Source organism: Strix aluco, chromosome 17, assembly GCF_031877795.1.
Source record: "Strix aluco isolate bStrAlu1 chromosome 17, bStrAlu1.hap1, whole genome shotgun sequence".
NCBI classification, from domain to species: domain Eukaryota; kingdom Metazoa; phylum Chordata; class Aves; order Strigiformes; family Strigidae; genus Strix; species Strix aluco.
Genome location: NC_133947.1, coordinates 11,922,358 through 11,940,245, shown reverse-complemented (window position 1 = coordinate 11,940,245; position 17,888 = coordinate 11,922,358). Strand labels below are relative to the sequence as shown.

Sequence of the window (17,888 nt, the reverse complement as noted above, 5' to 3'; positions counted from 1 at the left end):
AGCAGGCGTACCACTTGAGGTGTTCTAGGCTGTCTAATGAGAGGAAAAACAATCGGGGTGTTGCTGTAACCAGAAGGAAAATACAAAAACTCCTTATCCCCAGAACCTAGTAAAACATTTCAAAAGAACAAGGCTGCTGGCAGAAACCTTTCTGTAAGCAGGTTAATGAGGTGTTCAGATTATGCTCACAAGAACTTACAGGATAGTGAACCAAAAGACAGCAAATACTGAAGGCTAATAGGTTTATCTGGAGAAGCTACTGTGGCCCAGAAATTGGGGTTACCAGGTGTTAATTTGCCAGCTATCTCCCTTAATTTAGGAGAAGTGAGAAGGACCAGACTGTTGCTCAGATCTTTTTTTCTCAGTTCTTAAAAAAAAAAAAAAAAAAGATTCTAATGCAAAATTATGAAACTGGGATAAAATGAGTGGGATAAAAGTGGGTGGTGGGAGTGGGATAAATGGCATCTATAGCATCCTGCATCATGTGCTAGTGGTACTGTCCCAAATAATATTGATAGACGTACTGATGGGGCATACAAGAACTTACGCATCTCTCTGATTTTAGTATTTTATTAGAGAAGTTGTTGTCAAAACTGAAATATTAATATAGGAAGTAGGCCTACTTCCCTTGATTGTGATATGTAAGTAATCTTTTGTGGGGGGTGGGGTGGGGAGAAGGGTGTTCAAAAAGGGTGTTTTAAAAGCAAATTAATTTGTCTCATGAATTAAAACAGTATAGTCCCACATAATTGTTTTGTCACCAGACTAAACAAAGAAGCCAGTGGTCATTCTCCTTAGGAAAGGGAAGCTCGCCTTTGCTGTCTGTTGGTGCTCTTCCTCTGCAGGTGGCAACTGCCTGCTGGAGGAGGCCTTTCTTTACTTCATCGCTGTTCTCGTCATGCTGTAGTTAGAGATGCCTAACCTTTTACAGCTCTGTTCCTGGATAAAGAGTAAAACTGCACTGTTCCAGTAATACGTATATACAAGTATTGCAAATAGGGTTATGACTCAGCCTTTCCCCAGAGACTTAGCGGTGGAGCGAAGGCGGGGGGGGGGGGTGGGGGGAACAAAACAGAGCCACAGACCAAAAGTGCTTAGAATTTCCCATCCTTAAATCAGGCGTCCTTGTAATTAAACAGAGTTGAAAGATGAATCAACGTACAAAAATGCAGAGCTGCTCGTGATTGTTGGAGGTACAGGGGGAATGGCAGGAATAGTACGGGGACTGCGGTAATCTTTTGGAGATACACCAGGCTCAGCATTAACAGACAGAGATCCAGTGCCAGAGACATCAAGCTTTCTAGAACAGAAGAGATGCCAAAAGCTCTGTTTGGGTTAGAGGATACTGAAGGGAGAGCCTAAGGGCTAATGGATCCTTGCCCAGTTAGCATAACCCCGGTCCCCACTGTAACCTTGACGCTGGAGAGAGACTTTTCAATTTCTGAATCTTTAAATATCACACAAGCTTTTGGGGGGTTGAAATTTGCTCACAGTAGACAGTGGATTTTGCTAATGCTCTTGGAGAAGGAATAGTATTTATCTCCTTGTTTAGTGTTAGAGGAAGCAGACATACTTAATGGAAGACATAAAAGGCAGGAAACAAATCTGAATGTGTGATAATGTCTGACTTCATTCTGTAGCTGGTGAGGCTGAACCTAGTCAACTGCTAATCAGCTGCAAGCTGGGAGAGAGTTACTGGAGGCTGGAAGATTCTTCTAGGAATTAATATGCTGGATACATCAAAGAAGATATATTACAGACAGGAACACTTTCATTGATTGCTTCTGTGTCGATGAGGTTTGGTGCGAGGTGGCTCACTGTCTTAAAGTTTTGTTCCCAGTTCTGTCATCTGTTGCCTGTGTAATTCAGTTGGAGGTGTTGCTGTATTGGTTTCTGTGAAGTGGGTACACAAACTGGAGTGAAATGGCTAAACTTGTTTCATGTCAGCCACCAAATAAACATCAACTTGGACTCCTACATAAAGCCAGTCTGGAACAAAGCATTTTTGTGTGATATGCCAAAAAAACCAATTCTGTCTTTTTAATGACCCAGTCTCCTGAACTTCATCCAGCTCCACCCTCAAAAAAAAAAAAAAGAGACCGAGAGCTTTAATGCCTTCTGAAGACATACATATGTCAGCTCAAGACTATTTAATAAAGTCTTTTGAAGTCTTCATTCTTAACCTACCTCATGGCATTATGCCAGAAAGCAGCACCATTTGAGTCTGAATACTAGGCAAATATTCCAGAATAATTTAATTGTTAGGAGCCATGTCTGGGAGGTATTACACTTACCTCCATTGGAGGTACTGAATTTAAAGTGTTGTCCAGTGTGAGAGACCAAGTACCTATCCAGCCTTGACTGCACTTGGGTGAAAGCTCTCCTGCCAGTTTTTCCCTTCTCCTTTCAAGACCATATACACAACCTCCCGTTCCCCAGCAGCTTTGGCCTGCCTTTTAGCCAGAATACCTCTGAAAGGAAAGCTGAGTGGTGACAAACACTAGCGAGCAGAGCTAGTTTAACTGGTCAGGCACTTTTTTTGCTGCTGTACCGGGCTTTAATTGTCTGAAAATACCAAATGATTGTAAGCAGTGCAGAGGATCGAGGAAATAGATGTCTGACTCCAGTGTTTCCAGGGTATAGCCCTGGAACTACTTTTCAAGAGTAAATATTAATTTCAGCTGGAAAGCACGAGTCAGCTGGAAGGGAATCTGGTGATGAAGGTAAAGACTGTTCCGCTTTCTGTTTTTTTGGTGAAAAATAGTCTTGTGGTTCTAAGCTCTAAAGAGAATAGCATTGAGCTCAGTTGCACACGTTTTCCATCGATTGGTTGGTAGAAAAAATTTGACTCTGCGTTGGTATGTACCTCCTTAAAAAGCGAGGATGTTATAAAATGAGCGTACATAGTTCTATGTATAGCATCATGATGGTTTTTCTAGCAATTTACCTATTCATCAAGTGTAAATAGATGGCTGTTCACTTCAGCCGGTGCTTTAGGAATCAGTGAGTAAACTCTCTGTGGAATAAAACCCTGGCAGTTTGCAAACAGCCTGAGCTTCCAGCTACTGGCTGAACTGAAGAATCTTAAGTGTGAAATGCACTGCGAAAACATTTTTGCCAGTGAAATGTGTGTTGTCCTGGTGGGAAGAAGGGTACTGAGAAATTGCTTCTTGGCAGTTCAGAGAGTGTAGGTGTCCGGTCCCCACACAGTTTGCCAGAGATGCCTGCAAAGCTCTGCCTGCTGTGAAATAGATTTTGCTGTTTAGGTATTTGAAAACTCTTAGGTGTTTTATGCTCTAGCACCAAATGTTCCACATAACCTGCCACGTGCCTGTATATCAAAATATAGAAAACTAAATCTTGCTGTATACCCCAAAGCACTAGCAAGTGCTGCCAAGTTCAGGAGGATTGAGGAAAGATGCAGAAGGCAAGTTGGAGGCTTGAATGTCAGCATTCATATGTTGTTTTATGTTGTCTTACTGCAGGTGTCTGAAAACAATACCTGAAGTTATAGAAAGCAATAGATTAAAATCATATTCTGTAGAAATGTGACTGTGGATACGTTTCCACTAAAACCAGCTGAATGTTTTGAGGTTAGAAGAGCTGGTGTCAGTTAAGGAGAAAAATGAATTTGTGGTGGAAGACTTGGAGTCAGGAGGATGAGGCTTGTTCCTGGCTCTGTAATACATTTCCCATGTGACTGAAAGTCACAAAATCCTTGTGTTGCAGTTTCCTATTCTTAGCGTGGGGATAGTAGCCTTTTTAGAGGCACGGTAACATCTTTACAATTAAGCATTAATACCTTACAGCCAAGATTGCTGGTGGAAATTCTGGCGCTATGATCTGAAAAACAGTTGCCAAAGTCAGCACAGCCTTTTAGGTATCCTGAGGAGCTTACTGAATTTTAGTCGCTTTGAGAAGCACGTTAAAAAAGAAAACAAACAAAACAAACCAACAGCAAACACCCAAAAAACCCTGGGGGGGTGTCTTTGGGCATGCACACATTCTTCCCAACATTACAGTGACCTTACTTTAAATGATAGTGCCTTTTAAGGTGGGTTTGAGGTGCTAGTTCAGCCTCAGCTCCTTTTTGATCTACTTATAAAGAACACTTAAGGATCCTAAAGATGCTTGTAAATGAGTTTATTTACAATTCAACTATGTTGCTCTTTTTCTGTGCTGGATCTATTTCCTTGGTGCTTTAAATTATTACACAGTATGGTTGTCACTGAGGATGGGAAATGTCACCTGGAATAGAAATTGGTAACAATAAAATTACTGTGTTCATGTAGATTTACTTGAGTTACCATCTCCTATTTCTGACCTGTCGCTTAATTTGGACCAGTCCTAACCTGTGTGGGTGGGTTACCAGCGGTACATACTCATTACAGCTGTCATGTTGGATTTTCTTGGTGGGGCTGTTGTTGGAGGGAGGTAAGTGTCTCCTGCAGGAGAGAAGCATGAGGAGAGAATTCCTATTCCTCTTTTCTTTTCACCCTTTCTTTTCCTCTTCCCTCATGACTCCCCCTTTCCCTTGCTGAGTGCCTGTCATGCACTGTTGGGGATAAAAATAAGATGATTATAATTGGGGGGGGGGGGGGGGGCTGGTTTATCTAGACTAGATGGTTGTGGAAATAGCAGTCTAAATTCTATGATCCAGTAGGCCTAACATTTCAGCTCTGTTCTGTATCCTTATAATCTATTTGACATGAGATACTTACAGGCACAGGAAGCTAGGTTTCCCATCTGCCAAGTAAGATTGAACTTGCTATAGCCATACTTACCTATTTAATAAGAAGGGTTGCATTTCTTCAGGATCTGTAAAGCATTTAAAGGTCATTGAACTAAAGACCATATAAATGCAGCTGTTGCCAAGATTAATTAACTTGTGCTGCAGGAACAATGAATCTATTTAGGACCTCTGAAACTGAGATTTTTTTTTTTTGTTACAAATTTTGAATCACAGAAAATACTGGTATGGGGTGGGGAAAAATGCAGAGGTCCATGAGGGAGGCATGGAGTTTTCTCCCCACTTCATTTCTTAATTTTTTTTGCCTCTCTGCTTGCAGATTCTCACAAACACAAAGATAAACACAAAGACCGAGAACACCGGCACAAAGAGCACAAGAAGGACAAGGAAAAAGACCGGGAAAAGTCCAAGCACAGTAATAGGTGAGGAAAAAAATCAATGAAGTGCTCATAGGCTAAAACACCATTGCACATGCAGTCTTACAAGAATTATTTTGATAATATCTGAGGATGGAATTGCTACATTTTGAGTGTGGTTTATTAGTTGCTTTAAGCCTAACTTCTGTCATTGCATGCATTTCCATATGGGCAGCTGAAACAGTGTATCTTGTGAATGTGAACCAATACTAACATATGAAAGGTTATTGTAGCTTAGTGTTATTAAAGGCATTAAAAACTAGTTTAACCCCACCTTCATGACGATTGATCAATTTTGATCATAATCTTTTTTGTATGGGGTTCCAATTGTTTGTCAGAAACGTGAGCTCTCTTGCGTGTTGGTACAAACCCCACTGTTCTAGCATGGGTGAACCTGATGTGACTACTAAGCCTCCTAATAATGAGAAGTACCTGGAAAGGCGCTCCCCCAGAACAATGGTGATGTCCTTGGTCTGCTACCGCGGTGGCTGAATATCTGAACACTGTGAGACAGTGTTATGGACTTCTGGTGGGTTAGATGATGAGATGAATTTGAAAGGATTGCATGCCGTTTTGTCTGATGTGATTGATATAGTACACTGCCACTGTATGGGAAAGGTGTTCCATGCCAGTCACCTGCCATATCATCCACACTGAACTTGAATGCTTATGTGCTCTGTGATGACCTGTAGCTCTTGAGGTGGTGGTGAATTCCGTGGTCCAGCTGATACCCTAGCCTAGGCTGTGAACTGCAAAAACCAGATGTGCAGGTCTGTCCGTGGTGATTTGGTGTGATGGGAGTGTGGGGCAAGTATGTCACACAGAGGATGTTACTCAGAAAAGCTTTCCTAGTTGTAACTCCTGAGGTGCAAGTGCTGCAGAGCCTATATTGACAATGAAACTTGCTAAAACCAGTCCCTGGAGGGTAAGTTTTGTTGTGACACTTGGTGAATGACAGATAGTGTTTATACTATGGCCAAGCAAGTGTTACTAATTTCTGTGCAATTGTGATAACACAATCTAAAAACAAATAAAAAATCTTGTGTATACAATGATTTCTATTAAAAAGAAACATGGAAAAGAGGAGAGAGTCTGTGCTAAGCAGTAGGTCTGTTTTATTGGGGTCGCACTTTATTTGAGTTTTCTATGACCTTTTGAGAAGTTACACAACCTTACTGTTCCATAATACATTTCTTTTTTTTTTTTTTTTTTGAAAGTAAATGGTTGACAGGGGAAAAGAAATCTAGGCCAAATAACTTGCAGCATTTACTAGCTTCCACAAGAAAGATTAAATGCTTTGGACACATTGTTTGCACTCTTCTTTGCTCACGTATCTATATTGCCTTGATTTCTGATTTTCGTTTTTCTGATGTTCAAGCATTCACCCCAAAATTGACAGTGTCACATTTCCAAATGTCCATTGCTTCACTTGAAAAACCATTCTCCTACAGTCTTAGCAGAGTACATCCTTTTGTAAGGAGGAACATAAGCACTATCTTTAAATTTCCAGAATTCATTAAAGATTTGACCTTATTTGTGTAGGAGTTGGAAATGGTCAGCGTATTTTTAACTGTAAGAACTAATTACAGCATATAACTTGAAGCTGCACACTACTGATTGTGTAAACAATAAATACCAAAACAGTGGAAAGGAGATAAGAATGGCTAATATGTTTGTGAGGTGTAGCTCATGAGACGATACGTAATCATGCTTTATCTTGAAGTAATTCCTTCCTTCCTACAGTGTTGCCTTGAAATCCTTATGAGAAAGGCATCATGTTTTCTAGGCACAGTGCCTAAAGCTTCCAGTCACTTTCATTTATCTGTTAAGTGTTCATTTGTCCTGTGAGCACAATATACTGCATCCTTGAGTCCCATAATAGGGTACACCCATGTGGTTGGCATGACTGAGTGCATGTGTGTGCACAGGTTTTGTTCAAGGCCTGTTTTGGGGAGAGATTACATAATGTTGCTTTGCCCCTCAGGCCCCTATGCAAGGTGGGACTTCACTTCCGCAGGCTGAGTGCACAGTTGTGTTTTCTGTCTTTCAAAACTGCCACCTTAAAAATGAATGTATTCAAGTGCTGAATCATGCGATCCGATCTTGAAGGTGGTGTTCAGGAAGGATAACATACGTGGACACATGTGTGATACTCCGGTTGGATCACTCCTTCAGGAGGGCTCCAAAATCTTCACTGCCCTGTTCATGCTCAGTCACACTCAGGGTACCCGTGGCTGCTTGCTGACTTCTGAGACAAACTTTTTAGAAATCACTGACCTCATAATGTAAGTTCCCCACATCCTTTGATTCAGTTGTCAGCCACATAATTCCATAAATGTAAGTTGTGTCTGTGAGGATTAGGTTTAGGTAACTATTGTCTTGTGAAGGAGATAACCCAGCAGCTCACAACATGGGGTTGGAGGTGGAGGAAGATCTGTGGTGAGCAGGGAATTGCTGGAGGGGGAGCTGCTGGAAGGACCTGAATGGAGCATGTGCTTGAGGCCAGAAGGCTGCCAAGTGTTCACATGGGAGGTGTGAATCCAGGGATGGCAGAGGCCAGACTGGTGAGTTACGGGACAGGACGGGGAAGGGTGAAGCAAGCTGAGTTTCAGTTTGGGTTCTACTGCTACAGTCCCTGTACTTTCCTGGACAGAGCCAGGATGAACAGAGAAGTCCAAATTTTAGGATGGCCTGCGTGACTGTCCAGTGTCCATCACTATCATTCTGCTAAGCAGATGGGTTGCACTGAGCAGGGGGCATTTGATCACTTTGCCATTTTTAATAGCTTTTAATTTTGCCAGCCGTGGGAAGGGAGGAAATTGCTGTGTGGGAAATACTGAAGAATTATCCTCTTTCAGAAGGACTCTTAGCTGTGATATAACAAGACCAAAAGCAAAATTGTTCTTGGGAGAAGAGTGAGGGCTCTGTGATTGCCTATACTTGGTTAGTTTTGAAAATCTTGGCTTAGCCCTTCGCAGAACCATTCAAAGGGCTGGTTCTAGGTCCAGTTTATTTTGATCCTTGGTTATAATGGCCATCAGTGCTGAAAAAGAGTCTTCACAAAGAAAAGTATAGATGCAAGTGGAAGAAGTGCATTGTTGGCTGTGCTTATTGAACAGGGATACTCATTTTTCAGCCCAGCCACTGCTCAGGCAAAGGGCTTTCTGTTTCCAAGTTTTTCAAGCATGCAGCTAGGAGAGTTTTTCTCAGTGACACACTTTGCATCAGTTTTGGCAACAAAATCACATACTGATGGATCTGTTTTCATGATGCTGTCTCCGTAGCATGAGTTTCTTTTAAAAAGCAGCTACTTTCTCACACATTGTTCAAATGGCACCTTCAGCGTGAAGGGGCACCGTTAAATGTGTTTATTTTTTGGATAATATCTGCTACGTAGCATACTGCTGATAGCAACTGGTCATCAGCAAGTTTGCAATGCTTGTCCTTTTGTAAAAAAAAGCTCCTCTTTAAGTACAACAGCTCTTTCAAGCTCTTTGCAGTGATATAAGTGGGTACGTGGTACAAGAGATTTTCATGGTTGCTCCCCATCTCATTGCAACTTGCTGTAAAGACTTTACTGGGTCAAAGGTCTTGTTTCTATAAACAAAGGTGAGGAGTGCCCCTTCCAAAACCCAGCCTCACAGCACTGCCACCGTGTTACTGTTCCTCTGCTGTAACCATCCAGCACCTCCTGTCTGCAGCAAAAATATTAGCTGAACCCAACTGCGGGGGACCACAGCAGACCTCTGAGAGCCTCTGCCCTGCTGAGAATTGTGACAACATTTTGATAGGGGATAGTTCTTAACAGAAGAACGTTGAAGGAAAAAAATCTGCCTGTTTGTACTGAAGTTTCTCCTTTGCCAATGAAAAACAAGTAAAATATAGCCATTACTTCATTAGAAATTAAACAAAAAATTTCCAAGGTAACAAGAATGTGGGATTTTCCAATATTTTTTGTCTGTATGGGGAATTTTTAAAGCACTTAATAAAAGCCTGTCACCTGTTGCTAAAATTGAAAATGAATCCTTTAGAAAAGTTTATCTTGGATTAATAGAATTGCATGTAAATCTTCAGAAAATCCACTCTGTATTTCAGAAAAGCTGCTGTGTTATTGCAAAAGCTGTGCTGTATCTTTGATAATTCTCAAAGAGGTTGAATGGTGCTTTAGCAGAAATCCAGGCCATTCTTGTTGGTGAAACTTGAGTTTGTACCTCTGTGGAATTTTATAGAGTGTGTGAAGAGTCCCCAGTTGCATTCTGAGAAGTACAGGACTGCATCGGACATTGTACATCGTTAAGAGCATTGTCTGGTTGTGTTTGAAGCAGATCATTTTTGTATCTGTCTGTAATAGTTTGACAATTTCATTTCCTGCCCTGTACTTTAAAAAGGCTTTTAAAATAAAATCTGCATCAAGAAGGCAGAATAACTCCAATGCAGGAGAATAAATGTTTCCTGTATCCAGACTTTGAAGGATTTAAACTGCCAAGATAAGTCTCAGAAATACCTAAAATAGATAATTTTGATTTCATATGGCAGAAGTGTGTGGAGTGGCATGTAGAACTTCTTAATTTTGCTTCTTGCTTTCCTCCTCTCCCACTCACAAGATGACACTTCTGTATCTTAACCACTCATTTACAGCTGTAGTAAACTGGGAGAGAACATTTGTGTGCCTCAGATCTTCTCCGTCACCCCTCAAGGAAAGAAAATGCAAAGCCCACTTAAGAAAAATTCGTATAAAAGAATGAATCCACATCACTATCAAGCAATCTCTATCAAGCGAAGTATTTTCCTTTGCTCCTTTTGTCAGCCCTGTACTTCCCAATCCCCAAATGAAAATCTAATACACACCCATTAAATATAAATGTCAGTAGTTAAATAAAGTGAAACAAATGTGATGTGGCAATAGGTTTCTGATCTGTGGGACATGAGCATTTCAAACAAGTAGACCCTGCAAAAAAATGAAATAATGCGTCCTTTGAAGCCATGACTTGTTAGAGATTGGTTTGGAAGTGTTCACAGTAACAAGTGTCTTTCTGCCAGGTGTCTTGGGCTTTGTGCATGGAGTGTGGGCTGCCAGTAGACTGAAGAGTGCAGAAATGGCTGTGACAGGGAATGGGAGTAAAGAGGCTGCTCTTGCAGCACTGATCTGTGTTGTCAATGTGACAAGCATCTGAGCCGCAGGAAGAAAAATCTTCTGTCAGATTGCATATTTCCTCCGTTTACTAAATCTCTTGTGATCACAACTTGAAATGAACAGAAGCGTGGAACACATGAGGGATTTATAGACCTGATCTTCACTGGCATCTTCTAAGTTTTATGGTTTTGCTAGGAAAAACACAGATTCCAGGCGTTTGCTAGTTGTGAATAAAGATAAATTTGAGTTTAGACTTCTTGCACACCTCTGATTTATTATGTGATCCCAGACTGCTAAGAACTGTGTGCATTGGGGTCAGGAAGAGGCAGGATACCTGACACAGGGGAAGAAGCAATTTTTAAAAAAAATTTCAGCACCCCCTGTTCTCTAGCATGGGCGGTTTTCTTTTTATTCCCCCTTTGAGTGCACAGTTCACCTTGATCAGTGTTCTAATGTGACACTGCCTTCCAGTAGCAAAAATTTTTGCTTTTCATTTAGTAATAAACCTGGTTCTTGCACATCCATAGAAGGTGCATGCTAAGCCTGATCCTTGTCTCAATGTGTGAATATTGTTCTGCTTTCTAATATTTTTGTCAGCTGTTGATTAGTCCAGCTTTTTATCTTGCTTTTCTTGCTGAAGGCTTGATCTATTATCTGTGAAAACTGGTGAAAAGACTCCTTTCAACTCTGGGAAAAGCGGTTTCAGGGGTTTTTTTATTGTATTGCTGAAATCCCTGCAGAACCATTAGGGCTCACGTGTTCATTCCCTGTAACACCATATGATAACCCTCTAACTGTGAGCATAAAATACTGCAAGCCAGCTGAAAACTTGTCCTTTGCTGGTGTGCCTTCTGTTTCTGAAATGCTCCCTGCACAGTCAGCCATTCCTTGGTATGCGTTAGTCTGAATATGATCACAGTTTTCCAGTAATACTGTATTACGTCAGACGGGACACGGGCTGCGTAACCTATGCTCTGTCCCTATTGTGTTTTTACATTTCACTAAAATCACAGCTCCCTCTTATTTTACGCTTCAGTTGCGTTGTAGCAGCTCCTGAGTAGGCTAGCAAAGCTCCGCTTGCAGCAGGCTCTGGTGCTTGCTAGTAGCAGATTCCCAGTCACGACCTAATTAGAGCTGAGAATATGAGAGAGAGGAAATAAGAGACACTTTAGATAAAGCATCCTTCCCAGCTTGTGATTTTGAAGCTGGAATGGAAAGGGCCTGGGAAGGGATTATTAACATACATAAATGGCACCTGAAGAATGCGGTGTTAAATTACTGCAAAGCTGTGTAGTTTGAAGAAGGAAGCTGTGATCTGCACATCTGCCATTCTTTGGAAACACTTTCCACTTGTGACTTTCCCATGTGATCGTAGCCTGAGCAGCTGCTGCCAGGTGTCTGTTCTCCCTTCCTCTCCCTCTCCTCCCTCCTGTCCTCCTGCAGGCATCCTCACTGGGAAATACAGCCACGCTTTCAAGGGCAATGGCTGCTTCTGTTACGTTTACTGCTTTGTGTGCTTCAGCCTGAGCTCTCCAAGGCCTTGTTCACACTAAAACTCTAAAAGAAAGACAGTAAGCAAGCTAGCAAACAGGCTGTAGTGCTTTAGGAGATGCGTTTGTACTCATCTGGCCTTTGTCTGAACTAAGCCAGTACCATGATATGTCTCTAGATGATGTAATCCTTGGTTCTGCCTGTATTAATATGGTGTCCTACTGTACTTTGTTACCTTAAAAAAATAAAACCAAACCCAAAACCAACAAAGAACAAAAAAAACAGTGCAGGTTGTCAGCATTAAGCACCTTCAGAGGTGTAAAATTCGTGTCATTGCATTGGTTCAACTGTAATGGTCTGGGTGAAAAAAGAAGATCTTACTTTCTTAGCAAAGCTGGGTATTTCTAAAACAGATTGTGAACAACGTTTTTATGATCCAATTGTCCTCTTTTCAGGCTAACTTGCACTGAAGCTTTCCTCTATCTTAGGGGGGTTTTGCTGTCCTACTTAAGTGACTTCAAGCTGGTTTCTTGGCAAAGGGGTATGTGCAGGAAGGGTAACGAAGGATCCACAGTGCTCTGAGAAATGAATTCAGGATAAAATTATCTGGGTGCATGCAGTCTTGAGACCTTTTCTTTGGTTGTGTTTGGTTTCTTTAAGGAAAAGAGATTTTTTTTTTTTTTTCCCCATTCTTAAATTGGCCAGGAAGAGAGACTTCTGATCTTTAAATTGTTCCCCATCCCTTTGGGGTTGTCTCAAAATAGCTTTCTGATAGAAGGCTGAAACTCCTTTTTCAGGGTAAGGATGGCGTCCTGTTGGCTTCTCTTTTCTTTTGAGATTAGTGTGGTGGTTAAATTGTGTTCCCCTGGAGGCTCACATAAGTATCTTAGCCAAATGAAAGACCAAAGCAGCTCAGCATGCTGACTGAAGTTAATATCTGAGCAACTTGCTTTGCTTTTGGAGAAAAAAAATTTACTCTTCTCAGGATTGTTGCTTGAGGCCTTTGTTATCAGTGTGTTTCCAAATGAGGTTTTCTGGGAGATGCAGATTTCAGGCCCTCTTAGGGAAGAGGGGCACATGCCTTCATTGTTGCACATGTTATAAAATTTTGGACTGAGTTGTTGAAGTCAGAGCTGTGGTCCAGTGTCTAGAAACATGTAGGTCTGACAAGCAGTCTTACTTACAAATGAGGGAAAGAAATATACGTGCTTTTTTTTTTTACATTGGAGCGAGTAGCACATGAAATCAGATTTTTATCTGGGGAATTTCTTCCAGTCAAATACCAGGAGCAGCAGCGAGCAGGACCTCAGGGCCTAGCCACCAATACTGTTGTTTTGAAAATGAAACTGCAGAGTGAAACTGGAGACAGAGTTTCCTTGGGTTATCTGAGCCCACATTGCTTTGGTAAGAAATCTTACTGCTCCCTGTAGAGCAAAAGGGAAGGATAATCATGTGATTAAAAAATAAAAATAAAAAAAGCCAACAACTACGACTGAATTGGGAATCCAGACTTCTTGATTTTGACTCCGGTGCTGAAAAATCTTAGCTTTAGATTAGATTGCATAACAGTTTTTCAACAGTGGCCGCTTACTCTCTTTCAAGGGGGATGTCGTTTGAGCTTCTGCTTATGCAAGCCTAAGTTTTTAGCACTCTTTATTCCAGCTGTAGTCCGTAAGCATTTAACACACAAAAATTGTCAGTGCTTCTCTAGGCCAATGAGATTTTCTGCCTTTTTCAGTATTAGCTTTGCAGATGTAGATTGTCATCTATTAATTTGCTTTTAGTCACGTTTTGTGTACATCCCAGGGCTCTACCCGTCACATACTGAAAGCTAGTGCTTTTGGCTGCTAGTGAAAAGGAGCACGGTGCTTTTGAAAACTTAAACTTTTTTCTCTTTTTTTTTGCTATTCTAAACTCAAAAGCAACAGACACAGCCATGAGCTTTACCTCCATCGATGGCTTTGAAAATAAGAATTGTTGTCTGGGTAAAACATGTTATCTCAGGTAGAATTTAAATACCAAATAAGAACAAGAAAGAGTCAGGAAAGAGAAACAAGCAGATCTGCAGAGAGCAACATGGGTCTAAGCCTTGTGTATTTGTTCATTATGTTTTTTCCTTGATGATGATATCCCTTTGTAATTGTAAAACTTAAATCTTTGGCAGATGAGGTACTATACAGATAACAGTACAAGGTATCAAGTTGGAATTTCCAGACCTTCCTGAGTTTAAAAATTATTAGTAACATATGTGGGGTTTGTGCTTTCAGACAGTCAATGAATCTAGTTGTAGCAAAGGAAAATTAAATAGGTGTCGTGAGTTTGACATACTGATGAATAATCAGGGTACAGAAACTGGGATGTCAAATCTGAGCCAGAGGAGCGGGCATCTCGTGGATTTCCGAGATCCAGTGTCAGGATGTTCTGTGTATGTACTTGCATGTCCTGATCACACAGTGTACATAACATGATCTGCTGGGTAAGAATAGTCTGCAGTTGTTGAATCTTTACTCACAGGCAACATGTGGTGCTGTGTGTCTATCTACAAGAATTTCTAGAGTGCCAGTTGCCTTTTAATGTTTAGATACTCCTTTACAGTTTCATATGTAGTATAAAGAGGTTGCTAGAGAGTTAAAATGAAACTGGTGTATCTTCCTACTGATCTAATGCGACACAGTACGTGAACGTACTGTTTTCCTTTAGACGTGGATTTTCATGCTTTAGCTGCTTGGGCTCGGAAGGCTGGTGTGTATTTATTGGAGTGTGTGCTACTCTGAGCTTGAATAATTTAGACCTTTTGCAGGTTCAGGTCCATTCGTGCTAGTGTTATGTGAGGCTCTGAAACTCTCGACGTTGGACTTTACTCTGCAGTTCTGCAGCTGGGTGTGGGTTGGCGTGTTTGTGACTGTGGTTGCTTTCCTCTTAATCACACGCAAACTTCATGGGAGCTGGTTAATGTGCTGCTTGCTTTCTGTAGCCATCAAACATCCAACCCTTTTGCAGTCTGTTTTTATGATAGAAAGAAGACTTGAAGCATATATGGTTTTTAAAAATCATGCTCTTACCTGGAGTTCAGGCTTGCTGTTTTTCAGGGCTGTGTTCCCCCAGATCAGTTTGGGCTTGCACTTGAGTGTTGAAATCACTGAAATGAGGAAGCTGCCTGTTTCTAGTAAAGCTTTGCACTGCATTGCATAGTCCTAAGGAGAAGCAGAGTGTGTCCCAGCTGATGGGAGTCAGGTGCTGAGGAAGGAGGCACATGAACTACCAGCACGAGGAAGGCAGCTTGCTTGGTGTCTAAGTGTGCCCGATGGAAGAGAACCTGATTTCCACCTTATAAATGTGTATTGAAGCCCTGTTGAATTGACAGGTTTGCTGCTTGACTTCCACAACGGTGCTGCTAATCCTTGTGGCCAGTTCTTGCAGTATCTATCATGAATGTCCTGAGAGCGTTTCCCCTCTTTCTGGCTCAAAGGGTCAAGTCATTCCATGAGAAAACTAACTTTTATTTTAAAACAGCCATGTGTCTTTCAGGTTGATAAGAAAAAGTTGAAAATGTGATCCAAATTTACCCAAATGTCTCAGAAATCAGAAGGGGGCAGAGATGGAATTAAAAAAGGTTAATTTTCTTCTCCTTGGGAGCATTTTTTCCCTCTGTTCTGACTAAAGAATTTTGGGTGTTTAAATACTGTTACCCGTAGTACCAGACTGAGTAGTAGCAGACCAGATTTTCACTTGGAAACACCTTTGTGAGTTCCCATCCTGCATGGCAGCGTCGTCTCGACAGAGCAGAGCTGGGCTGACCATGGTGGTGAGGCACAGTTGATGAAACAGCTCTGACTGAGGACTGCAGCATTATTCCTGCCTTTTCTGTTTGACTTTGCATAAACACAAGGACATCGCATATCCTGTTTGCTCTGGTTTTCCCATCTGTTTGGGAATAATAGAGATCAGCGGTTTTCTCTTTAAGTTCCAGAGATGAGAGCTGCTACAATGACAAACTGTTGTCTGAGCAAAAGCTGACATGGGCATTGACGGGTCTGGCAGCTCTATTCCAGTGACCTTTTACGTGGACTAGGAAAAAGAGGCAAAGCAGAGACAGTGGGAATTCAACTTAAAGTGTTGAGCTTTAAGTGTAGCAGCTGTGGATTTCCTCAGCAATCCAGGCTGGTGGGGGTTTTCCTGAAGTGGAGCGCTTGGCAGCTGTGGTTTTGTGTTATGTTCCCCTCCTGTTCCTCTTCCTCTCCAGGAGAATCGATGACATGTGACAGGAGACTGTGGTGGATCTTCCTGTTAAGGTGATCCCTTATTTTGTAGGGTTTGTAATCATCAAAACCTATGACTCTTTACCGATGGAAGTTGTCTGTATTAGTCAAACCTCCTCGTGTTCCCCTCTGCAAACATACTGTTCTGTCTTGCAGTGAGCACAAAGATTCCTCAGAAAAGAAACACAAAGACAAGGAGAAAACCAAACACAAAGATGGCAGCTCAGAGAAACACAAAGACAAACACAAAGATAAAGACAAGGAGAAGAGAAAGGAAGAGAAGGTAGGTGTTTCCTGCGGGAGAGACACGAGGATGGTTCTGGTTTATACTACTGAATGGTACAAACCCAGTGGGTTAGATGTAGCTTATACTTCCAAGTTTTTATCAGCCTGGAGAGAATTATCCCAATGCTGACCCAGAGACTTGGTTTGTGGAGTGCTAAATATGAACTTGTAAGGGCTTTATCTGCAGGTATTGTGAGTGGAAACAGTTACACAATGGAGCTCTGTCCACTGGCTCCACATTTTTTCCCTTTACTTTGCCAAGCTTAGATTCAGAGACAAGGGAGAAAAATCTGTTAGATCACGTTTGTTCTGTGCAAGGACAAACTAGACACTTAACTCCAATCTGTTGAAGAAATCAGAAGGTCAGAAAACACTGAATTGACTAAGACTTACAGAAAATGTTGCCTTTTTGGTGTGTCGTGTAGGTCACTAAGGGCTACAAGGGATGAAGATACAGTCACAGTGCCCTTTGGTTCCTTCTGCAAGTTAAATGTCCTGACTGTGTTGCATGTTGGAAAAGCATAAGGTGTTCTGGGCAGTGCTAATCAGCTCCTACTTTTTATGTTTTTCAGATGAAATCATCTGGTGATGTAAAAATAAAGAAGGAAAAGGAAAATGGTTTCTCCAGGTAAGAAATCAGGCCTATGATGTGAAAAAAGTAGCAGTTTGACTTTTCTTAGGTGCTCAGTGTTTGACTCCTCTCACTCGGTCTTGGGAAAAAATGGGAACACTTTTGACCCCTTCAGATGATATATTCTTCTCAATTACGGGAATTGGTAATTGATCTACTTACCTAGTAACTGGAGATGGGAGCTGTTGAATACCTGGTATCTGCCTGCACATGCTGGGTTTGTCCAAGTATTAAATAGTTGAATTCTGCCAAGGACAGGTTGAACTATGGAAACTTTGGTAGCTGGAGTTGAAAGAACCTCTGTTGTAAAATTGGTGCTTGAATCCTGCGGGCTTCTTCTAGAGACAGGGCCTTGTAAAGACAATCCAGATTGCCTCTGCGTGTCTCTTCTCTGTAAGTGGCTACAGCCTAAAGCATTTGCAGAGGAGTGACAAGTAAGGAGGGTGATTGTGTAAAATCAGAAGTACATTCAGAAAATGCCTAGATGTCCTACTCTACTAAATCTCTGCTAATAATAGAGCCTCCTGGACTTACGTGTTGTATCAGTCATCATGAAATAGTCTTATTAAAAACCTGAAGTGAGCAATTGTTAAAAGAGTACTTTTTCTTACTAGTTGACCAACCAGGATCTCTTGTAACTTGTTTAAATCCAGCTGTTGGTTATTTTTAAGGTGGTAAATCCAGTCTATTGACTTATTGGAGGTCTGTGGTATGGTGGATACACGTGTTCATATCTATTAGTCAAGAAAATCTTTCATTCATGTGTCCAGTTTTATGAATCCACTTTAAAAAAAAATCCTTCTAGTCTCACCATGTTCTGTGGACACAGAGAGGTTGGGAGAAGACACCTCTCTAGTCCATGCCTGTTAGTTATTCTTTGCATACTTTGAATGTGTCCTCTTGACATGAATTTTTTCATCTG

At 41.4% G+C, this 17,888-nt stretch overlaps 1 protein-coding gene across 1 annotated transcript in view; it reads left to right on the top strand.

Annotated features, from left to right (window-relative positions):
• The window catches only part of TOP1 (DNA topoisomerase I), a 67,712-nt gene that overhangs the window by 24,535 nt on the left and 25,289 nt on the right, over positions 1-17,888 (top strand). The window contains exons 3-5 of the mRNA XM_074842883.1: positions 5,070-5,172; positions 16,207-16,333; positions 16,908-16,963. Coding sequence (XP_074698984.1) covers positions 5,070-5,172; positions 16,207-16,333; positions 16,908-16,963 — 286 coding nt within the window. The remainder of the gene's footprint in view (positions 1-5,069; positions 5,173-16,206; positions 16,334-16,907; positions 16,964-17,888) is intronic.